Source organism: Micropterus dolomieu, linkage group LG05 (assembly GCF_021292245.1).
Source record: "Micropterus dolomieu isolate WLL.071019.BEF.003 ecotype Adirondacks linkage group LG05, ASM2129224v1, whole genome shotgun sequence".
Taxonomy (NCBI): Eukaryota; Metazoa; Chordata; class Actinopteri; order Centrarchiformes; family Centrarchidae; genus Micropterus; species Micropterus dolomieu.
In genome coordinates, this window is record NC_060154.1 from 12,612,209 (window position 1) to 12,622,877 (window position 10,669).

The following is a 10,669-nucleotide window of genomic DNA, read 5'->3' on the forward strand; positions in this document are numbered from 1 at the left end:
CACACACACAACTGAGAGAAAGACACTAAACACATTTATGTGCTTGCTAAACAACACAACTGAGGACTTGATTTTGAGCTTCACAGAACTAGTTTTCCTTGTAGGGTTACTATATCGTGTGGGTGTGTGTGTGTTTCTCTTCCTCCACACCCACACTTTTCCTAGTGTAATTTGAGACAAAACATAAATAAATACAGCAAAAGTCAGAGGAAGAAGCCATGTTATCTGTGAGGGACTTGGCTTTCAGCAAGTCACTGTAACCCAGTTAATTAGTTCACCCATTTTTATTCCTGAAAGAAAAATGGCTGAAATGTAAATGAAAACTGCCTTCCAGGTTCTCTAACAACAAAAGAAGGTTGCAGGTTCTCTAGCAACAGAAGAAGCACAAAAAGTACATTTTGATCAAATATTTACAGTTTATTTGGCTCTGACTGTTGTGTGACTGGAAAGCACACACTCTCTCTCTCTCCCTCTCTGTTAGTGTTTTTATCATATTGGACTAAATACTGTTCATACGGTCAGACTGAAGGGACTCCCTTCCTATCTGTGCACAAAAAATTGTTCCACATAAGCTTGTCTTTTGGGACTTGGTTTTGGGATTAAAGGCTAAATGTTAGGGTTAGGAATGCAGCAGTCATGGTTGAGGTTATGGCAAGCCTGCAGGGAATGCAGTCCACACAATGTTCTCACATATAACATATACCACATACAGTATACTCTATACTACAAATAGTATATTTGTACTGGGTTTAGGTAAAGATATTTAAATGTAGGTATGTACTGTTGTTATGATGTTTAATGTTAGGATTAAGGGGTGGGGAAGGAATTATGTCAAAAAAGGTCCTCATAGAAGTCCATATGTCTGTGTGCGTGTGTGTGTGTGTGTGTGTGTGTGTGTGTGTGTGTGTGTGTGTGTCCACAAAAATAGTGACAACAGGGGGTGTGTGCACGCATGGGTGTGTGGAGGGTGCTTCCCCAGGTTGTGTCTGTACTCCTATAATATATGTTTGTTTCATTTCTGTTCTCCATGACTTTTGCCTAGAGTTGAATTATAATGCAAAACAAACCTTAAAATATTGAAATGCGTTGCTGTTCAGTATCCACTTTCTGAAGAGCCTCAGTTTCTCCTGTGGTTGTGATTTGATAAAAATCCCTCAGAGCTTTTTTAATTTTGTCTGTACATGATTGAGAATGAAAACTTATTTCAGAAACTGAATTTAAGTACGTAAGTAGCCACTAATATCTAAAATGTTCCTGTCACCACTTCCTGTTTGGCTAATGAGATATGGAAAAGTATGGGGGAACGCTGAAAGCCATCAACCACTGGGGCAACTGTGGACAACACAGGCCTTATGATTTATAGGATAGCTGTTAGTGCTGCACCTTACATGGACAGTTCAATCATAAAAAAATCCCCTGGGGGCATTTTTTTTTTCTGTAATGAATTTAGGAATGGATTTATACTGTGAAATGCGAGTGATTACAAGGTCCAGTATTCCAAAGCTATAGATGCTCTATTGTCCAAATGTGTGCACAGACTACTGAGCATTAAGGTATTAATGGTATCGGTGCATAGCCCCAGTCTCAACTAAGTGTTAACATAAAAGCCACTGTAATGCTTGTTTCAGAGTAACCTGCCTACCAAAAGCAGACATGTACTACAAGGTGAACCCCAACTGCACTGTAAATCATTACAGCTCCATTTAGGTATGTCCACTTACTTCTTCCTTTTAACTCTGACAAGTTTTGGATTTTGAACTTTATTTTAGTTTTTGAAAGTTAAACTTTTTAATTCATTGTGTTGACTATTTGAGACTTTTGTCATATATGCATGTGTTGATTGAACTTGGTATGTAAATTATCAGCTGGGGGGGAAGAGGCAGGTGTGCGGGAAGGGAACAAGAGAAAAAATATTTGCTGTGTCTTTTAAGTCTTTTTTAAACCATGGCAAAGTTGAAGCATGGACATAACTAATTACACTGCAGATAAGTCATGTATTCAAATTCTAACTAAAATATAGACACTTTTGTGGTAAACTCGAAAGGACTAGTGCCACAGGTGGAGGGGATACCTGACAATGGCTTTATACATGTAAATTGAAACTAATTTGTAGTATTTGTAGTAGTATAAATGTGGTTAAGTTGTTTTAACTTGAAACTGTGATTTTGAATAATGCAGAAATGGATGTCGGCTAAACTGGTAAAAGGAATTATTGCATATATATTTATTGCATTGACAAAGTTAAATAATAATTTGTTTTAACACAATGCATGAAGTTGAAACAAGTTATGAAAAGTTCAGTCAACTAAAAATACAATGATGAGACAACTAAAATACTGTAGTTATTTAACTTTATGAACTTTAATTTGTGAGTTGAAACAAAGGCAATCTTAACTCATATTTAACTTGCATTTTTAAGGCAGCAGGTGAACTATTTCCAAGTCAAACCAACTTGAAAAGTCTTGCAGTGTGTAGATAATATTATGTTGGCTTTTAACCATCATTTTCCAATGATTTAGGAGTGTATGTTTAATTCCCAATTCCCATCTATCTGCACATGACATTGAAGTCCAGTAAAAACATTTTCCACTCACCAAAGGCCTTCTTCGGCCCTACCAGGCGGAGAGTGAAAGGTATGCCTCTTGTTTGCTCTTTTAACATCTTAGCAACCTCGTAGTGTCGACACCCTACAATGCTCTGGTCATTGATGGCCTCAATGTGGTCACCAACGCATACTGTCTTGAGCTGGTCTATGGTGCTGCCTTCTTTTATCCTCTGAAAGAAACGGATTGAAATGTTTCACATGTCCAACACATTCCAGTTTGGAGCCTTCTAAAATTAAGATGACCGTCCTTCCTTTTAAAATAGTAAACATTTGTTTTAGGAAAGAAGCTATTTCACTTGCTTTGTTATTTTTCCACAATAAAACTTGCAGTTATAGCAAATAAGAAATCTGTCCTTCAACCTGTTTTACTCTGCCACTTGTTCACCTTGATGAAAGCATATCCTGCTCCATTGTCTGTGATAGTAAGGCCCAATGCGTCTTCTGTCTTTATCACCTCCACCTCCTTGGTCTCCCCTCTGACGTGAGCAAAGATGAAGTCTTCAAGTCCGATCTGCCCCCCCAGCAGCTTCTGCATGTCCACTTTATGAGAGTTGAGGGTGCAAAACAGGATCTAAGGGGAGGAAATGGACCAACGCCCATGCAAAAGTGAAACATTACAACCTGCAACTTAAAGTAATCCAACAACAACAACAACACCACAAAATTCAGCTTCAAAGTTACCACAGAGTTGAATCAATAGCACATAAATGTGACATTATGAGTTTTGTAAAGACATTATTTATCATTGGGATATGTGAGTGTTTATGACATGATTTCCACACTGTATTAAACAATTTTATGATTACGTTTTCTTTTTAGTCACACTTCTGAGCATTTTTTGTAAACCTATGTAGAAACATATTCATATTGATTCTAAAATTGCATTTACCATTTTTATGTGTCCCTCTAAATCTTTGATATCGCATTGTTAAATTAGACAAAATTTTGACTATTAATAAAAAATACAGTGCCCAAGAATTTACTTCAACTTCAATTTGCTTTTGGTGAAAACTTCCTGTGGATGTAGCTGTTGACAGATGGATTGATCATCCCTAGCAATGTACTTTTTATAAATGAATGAAATATGTTTTGGAAAACAACAATCATGTTCTGCCAATATACAGTATTTGTGATTCTAGTTGCTGTGGTAACCTGTGGCATTCCCTGTTCTTTCATTTTCTTTCTTTGTTCTCTATGGAGATTTAACAGCAGAGGGCAGTAAAGCCAAACAATTCGATTTTTATGTTGTGGCCATTTTGTCATGAATGTGATAACTCATTAAGAGCCCTTGTATATTTCAGGATTAATGTTAAAGCCTAAATGTGACAGTCACAGCACACTGACAAAAGACATTTCTCTGTTGTGTTAGGAGTTTCAAGGTTAGTGGTTGAATTAAGAGTGTGACACAAAATTATAATGTAATTAGCTGATAGTAATATACACAAAAAAATAAGACATTTTCTCCAAAACGTCTAGAAGTAATCAAATCTGGCTAAATCTTGGAATCGCACCGTTTAATGTCAGCCATGTGCCTTCTTCTTTTCCAACTTTTTAGTGTTTATTTATAGTTTAGAAATATAATTGTCTTTGTTTTTTAAAATTCTAAAGCTGAACCCTGAAGTTAGAGTTAAACTTTGACTTAATAATCCATAACGGAAATTCAAGATAACCTGAGTGAACTGTCATCTTACTTGCAGCAGTTCCTGTTAGATATTACTCATAGCGATGGTAAAGGTAAAAGGTCTACTTTGGCATTTAGCTGTACTGCACTTTTATGCTGCTGCTGCAGCTGTTCAGTCCACAGGAGGTCAAGGAGACTGCTGCACTTCTCACTATCACCAAATAATTGCCCAGTATTTCCTATAGAAACTCTTGTGTCTAGAAGTCTGACTGAAGTACAAGGTCTTGTAGATATGCATGTCATTAAATCAACAATGAAAAAATCAGTATTTGATTTTGGAACAAAACCATTCAATTATTGGGTTATTTCTTGATTTAACAACAAAGCAGATACCAGAAATCCCAAGAAGACTTTGTGGTTGTTTATTCTTCTGCTTTACACATTAGATATAAACTGTTTAAAAAGCAACTATCACAAAAACCTAAAAGGCTCAAGATATAAAAGATTTGTTCTTACTATTTATTGGTCGTATTGTATTTTACAATATAAGGCTGCTTATTATTTATGGTGATCTATCCCGTTATCTAAACTGCTTATTTTATGAGGATCGCTAGAGATTATCCCAGCACACACTGGGCAGAGCATACCCTGGATAGCTAAGCTAAGCTACCACATCGCTACCATAGGAAGACAAACATGTTTCTTTATAAACTCCATTCAGACTGCACACAACTGGCAGATACCCAGGACCTCTGTGAGGAAACAGCTAGGCACCATGCTGCCCTATCTATAATCTAAGAATATCAAATTATTCCTCTGTTGCACTCCTTGAAAGTCATTCAGGTCAAGATTGTCAGTTAAAAGTTTAAAGTGAAAATGTAGTATCAAAAATGAATAAAAGTGATCATGGACTTAATGTGGTGTGATATCCTGTGTTAATGAACATCTGACAGTTTCTTCCAAAAATAGACTTGAAACATTTAGAAATTCAATCTTGTGTAACCTAACGAAACAGGCCAACACATTTGACAAAACCATGGCTGGTAGTTGCCTGATAAGATCATCAAGGTCAGCTCCTATGAAATGTACATTGGCCTATATTCCTTCATCTCTACTTATTTATGGTCTGATACACAGATAGGAAAAATCTTCACAGTGGCCTTTGTGAGGCTACTGATAAGTATTAGATAATGTTGAATATTTATTGCTCTGTTGCAGTGCAGTTCCATAATGTCAGCAGCATGCATGCCCACAATCATTTAAAAAGGTTAAACTCTTTTTTTATTTATTCAGGGGAGCTTCACTGAGAGGAAGCCTCTCTTTTGCAGGAAGACCCTGATCACATCCATACCTGGAAGCTGCCAGTACAACTGTCTGGCTAACTATGCAGCTCCACTGGAGCTGTTGGGGTTATGGGCCTTGCTCAAGGGCTCCTCAGTGGTGGTAAATGAGGGAGGGCAAGCACTGCTCGGTTTACACTGAGATTTTATCCTGCCGCTCCGGGCATTGAACCTCCCGGTCACAAGCTCGCTTCTTTAACCTTTGGGCTACCACTACAGTTTAGTAAGACATTGAACTGGACAGACAACAAACATCATTTTTTAACAATTATGAAATGATGTGATGCCACTTGTGAGTATGCTCAGTGAAAGCTAAAGCTTTTGAGCCTTGTGTTCAGTATTAAGAGGCCGCAGTGTGGTTTGGCCAGCCCTGACCTATAGAGGGTGTAGAAACTCGGCTTCTTTTCAAGGATTCTGGTCTTGCCAGCAGCTGCCTAATGTAACCTAACCACACATTCAATCCCTTAGAGTGCTATGAATTAACAGTATAGTCCGATAATGTTGTTATGCTACCACCTTATAAAGCAAAGCCTGTGTTTCAAACAGAGTTTTGGTCTAATTAAAAATGTCTAATGTTTGAATTATGAAAAATGGTGGATCCAACTACACCCATACTACGGACTATCCCTGCTACTTCCACACTTAATCACTGGAGTGCCTCTTAAAAAAGGCTGTTTTCACTTGAGTATTTGACCATTTTGCCTTGGAGCTGAAATTAAGTAGTGATGGATTTAGTGCTGATAATCATCTATCAGATTATTTCCAATGAATTACGCAATTGTCTGTAACAGGTTGGAATTGCATTATGTAACTAAGCACCTATTATATATTGTGTTATTTAAATAAATTTAAAAGCAAATCTTTTATTACCTGGTTTTATTTTGCTCTGAGGTCACTTCCATTACTGTAGCTTGTTGTGTTATATGTGTGATGTTTACTGAGTACACAACATTATCTGGTCATTTGTTTCTATTATTGATTCTTATCAAGGCCCAGACGAGTACAAAGCCTGGCAAACTGTAGTGAGGCCAAATGATCTTCAATAGTGCATCATGGAAAAAAGCCTAGAATGGAAACCTAACACCTACTTGCAGCTGGCCTGCCAGACCAAAAAAAGCAAGAAGGAATAACACAATTTTTTTGTCTTGATAATTTTCCACTGGAAATAATGAGCTAATAAGCCTAATCATGTTTACATTCATAGTTGGGTTTGTTTTGTACCTCTGATGGAGAGATGTTGAACACTTCAGCGATCTTGGCGTACAGCTCCTTCACGTTGGTGAATCCGTGGATGCGGCCTGTGGGACTCCCGTGAGCCAGCTGGGTGTGGAAGATGAGCCTGGGTCTCGGGTATTCTGGTTCCCCTGGTTGTGGTGGTGAAGGAGGAGGAAGAGGAGGTGCTGTGGGCTCCGTACATCCCTGATTCTGGCTATGGTTCTGGGCCTTCTGCTCCTCCATTGCCTCAGCCCCTGTTGCCTTAGAGTCCTGCGGGCTCATAGCCCCCCCGTTCTGCATCGGGCCCCTGCTCAGATATGGTCCTCTTCTGGGAACCCTGGTGATGCACTGCTCTGCAAAGAGAGAAACTCTATGTATTTCCCCCCTCTTAACCAGCTAACCGACCAACCAACTGGCCACCCAGAGCTTTGGGGTGACGAGATGAATTAGTGATGAGAGCAGCCTGGTAACAGTAGCTGGAAGAAGCCAGCCAGACCCTGCCAGGTAGAAACTCAACACCCTTTGAGGACTGAATGTGTTATACCTGAGCCTCTGGCAGCTCACGCACAGAGAACACAAACAAAACACATCAGGTAAAGGTTTCTTCATACACATGACACGGTTAAGGCTTTAATCCCCCATATCAGTCTGGCTGCGAGACATGACCCTGAATGCGCGAACATCCCCCTGAAGTGTGAAAATGCCAGCATATCTGTAAAATGATTTCCAAAGTGGGTTGCTCGTAAGATGACCACAGACAATGTCCCAGTGTTACAGGTAAGATGATATCATTGGGTAGGGAGCAAGGTTCCCCAACCCCACCCCTTGCTGGCCTCACTGAATGAAACAGGCTGTTGCTGGGGTGAATCTTTGGTGATGCACTGACCTTTCTGACCCCACAGATAGATGGTTAAAACTGATAAACAGATGTTGAATTGACATGGGTATTTGGCACTATTTATACTCACAAGTTTCATAAATTTCACTTTTCTATCTCACTGTAGCAAAAATATGGTGTACTGTACATATGGAGAAAGTGCTTAAAATAATATTAAATAATACAAGATAGCTTCCTCATAACTATTTTAGACAAAAAACCTACATGTGTTGTAAATACATTATAAAACATGCAATTTAAAAAAGTTTTTACACAGGTAAGTATGTATTAAAAGAGAGTTTGAGATGCTCAAATAGTTCACTCATTTGAATGCCTCAAGTTAACAATCTGCTATTTGAATAGCAGTCACATTGGCAATTCATGCTGCCATAACATATTGCTTTGCTGTTTTAAAAACATCTGTTGATTTCTGAGTAATACTGTAATATCTTGGGCTTTGTAAATAGATTTTTTTGACATGTATACCCCCAAAAATTTACATTCCATCACTGTACTAGGGGTACAGTCAGTGTTGTGCTTTTGTATCCTGCTTCATAAGCATACCTGCACACCTGTGCTGTAACTTGCATGGCAGCAGCTGTCTGTGCGTCATAGGCCTGTTTTTCCAGGCCAAGGTGTTGCTAGCCTCCCAAGGTCAGTGTTTACTCCATCAACTGATAATGTGGATCTCTCTGGCAAAACATTCCTTTTGCAGATAATAGGCACTAGGCAGTTATCTAAGCGAAGGACATCTGGCTTTCTCTTCTTGCTTAGACTTACATGATAACCTCTATCTATATTTAGTTAATGCAAATAGATGCCTGATTTAGGCAACATCAGAGATGACAGACTGGCTTTGATGTCCCAGATTATCTAATTTAATGTTGTTAATTTCCAAAGTGGCTGCTGCCCACTTCAGGGGGACATCCACCCCCCAAGATCTTAACATAAAGGTCTTCATTGTTCACTGGCTCATTAGCCCACAGTTGTCTCTGGAAATGTGAAAGCCCTGTTCTGCATTTTCACTCTCTTTACACCAATACCTTTAGTATGTCATTTGCAGCTACTGATTCAGTGTAGAAACAAAGCCTTTGCTTGCAAGTTTGTAGACAACTGAAAGACAAAGTCTAATCTGCAGTGGTTAATGCATGTAAAACTGAAACTTTATAATAACAGCTCAGCAAGTTTAGATGCAAACAATAATGAAACATGCAAGATTCATAACAACAGCCTGCCTGTTGTTATGACTCTGCAGTGATTGTGTATTATAGAGAAGTACAAAAGAAAGTAATAAGAAAATATAAAAAAATATCTCTACTGTTTGTAAAAGCATATTTAAGATATGCTTATGCTTCTTGTGTGACTCTCAGCTTATTCCTTAATCCTTATTTGTTATGGGGTTTTTGTCTTTTACATTTGGAAATACAGTTTTCATTCAGCAGTGATGGTCTACTGTGCTGAATGTGAATTTCAAGTCAATTTCATGTCTAATTGACACACTGCACCTCTCTACAAGACAGAGCCTCAAGTTCATGATATTTGCATGTTACAAGTGCCCAAACAAATTGGGGAATAATCAAATTACCTCAAACAAACTGACACAGTGCGTCATAGGTCCTTGCGTGATTCCCCACTTTGCATAATTCTTAATCCAACTGTCACACTGATGAATCAACTCAGAAAAGCCTGTTATTGCCAATTCTGCATCCACACACACCCATTGCATACTTCCTTGTGAAGCGTGATTTCCCTCTCTCTATTTGCTTTGTTTCCTGGCAGAGGAGACAGAAGGGAAGACCGGGGGCTGGATGGTTTAAGCCAGATTGTGTGAGGGTGGCGTGTTTGCTGTGTCATGTGGCAGTACACTGCCTCTTCTGTTCCTGGTGGTGTGGCGGCGCCTGAGTTGCCTGGTGAGAAAAAAAAGGGCTGTTAGTGCTAAGATTTGTGCGGATCTCTCTAACCCGCTATAATTAGTTTTCTTTTTTTGTGTTCAAGGTCTCTATCTGTAGAGTGATGAAATTATTTTGAGAACGCTGTATTGTAATCGGAGTGAATTGTGTTTCAGCCTTAACTGATTTGTCAGGATGTGACGTATCATTGACATTCTGGGACCATCATTGTGAGCCACTATTATAGTCACTCTCCCTAAGAATGTCATTCCTAAAATATCAGTGTTAAAAAAACATGATTTTTCAAAACATTGGAGGAACTGAGAGAAGCAGCATCCACCAAAAAAACTGAATAAAAAAGTACATAACATGGATCATCGTATTGATGATTGATTCAGTTTTTTAAACACATAAGGTAGTCACAAGAAACACACTCAGTCATCCAGTGTGTCTACAATGTGACTTAGCTGGCAATTTAAACTGTGGCCTTGGTCTGCTGATTGTACAGTAAGTGTGTGACTTTGGCATTTGTTGCTACATATAGGCTATTGCCCTTGCTGGCCTAAATTAAGTGTTTCATGCCATGACATTAGAATAAAAGCCGTCAACTGAGCAATTGACTAGCCTTCTGGGTTGCTGGCCTGCACTTCCCTTCATAAGAACATGAATAAATGCTCATTGGTTAATGACTCATTATAATTCATGAGATTGAAGTCATTTATCCTTTTACATTTATGTGCCAGCTTTTGTAGTTCATCAGACCAAAATATTCAGTACTTTTTTTGCAAGGAGTATTATTGTGGTTTAAAAGCCTAAATGTTTTTCATCAAAATAACTGGCAATAGCACAATAGCCTACCTTATTCAGATTGACATGTGGGCTATTTTCTGTTACTATTAATAATATTAGGGTGTAGCATTATATTGAGGGTATACGTTTACCATCATACAATAAAATTCAACTTTCTGACTCTGGATGTAAAGCAGTCACAAAAGTATAACTATTGCCCCACCCTGGTGTACCAGAGCAGTCTGTAAGATTACCAGTAAATTAAGTGTGATGTGGCACATAACATAGTGCTGTTAAATCACAATGTGTATTCTCAATGTTGTTCATTCCAGA

General features: G+C 38.5%; 1 protein-coding gene across 13 annotated transcripts in view; it reads right to left on the minus strand.

Annotated features, from left to right (window-relative positions):
* gipc3 (GIPC PDZ domain containing family, member 3) overlaps nt 1-10,669 on the minus strand; it is an 85,188-nt gene that overhangs the window by 73,974 nt on the left and 545 nt on the right. For 9 of the 13 annotated variants that reach the window (XR_006825245.1, XR_006825244.1, XM_046050662.1 and 6 more), the window contains exons 2-5: nt 9,387-9,565; nt 6,788-7,129; nt 2,991-3,176; nt 2,595-2,775 (exon numbers count right to left, since the gene is read on the minus strand). Coding sequence is in view for 11 of the 13 variants with exons in the window: in XM_046050662.1 (XP_045906618.1) it covers nt 2,595-2,775; nt 2,991-3,176; nt 6,788-7,129; nt 9,387-9,565 (888 nt within the window). In the remaining 2 variants the exon portion in view is untranslated. Of the gene's footprint in view, nt 1-2,594; nt 2,776-2,990; nt 3,177-6,787; nt 7,135-9,243; nt 9,717-10,405; nt 10,532-10,669 lie in introns of those variants that run through there. The other 4 variants (XM_046050665.1, XM_046050669.1, XM_046050670.1 and 1 more) reach the window with 4 other exon arrangements.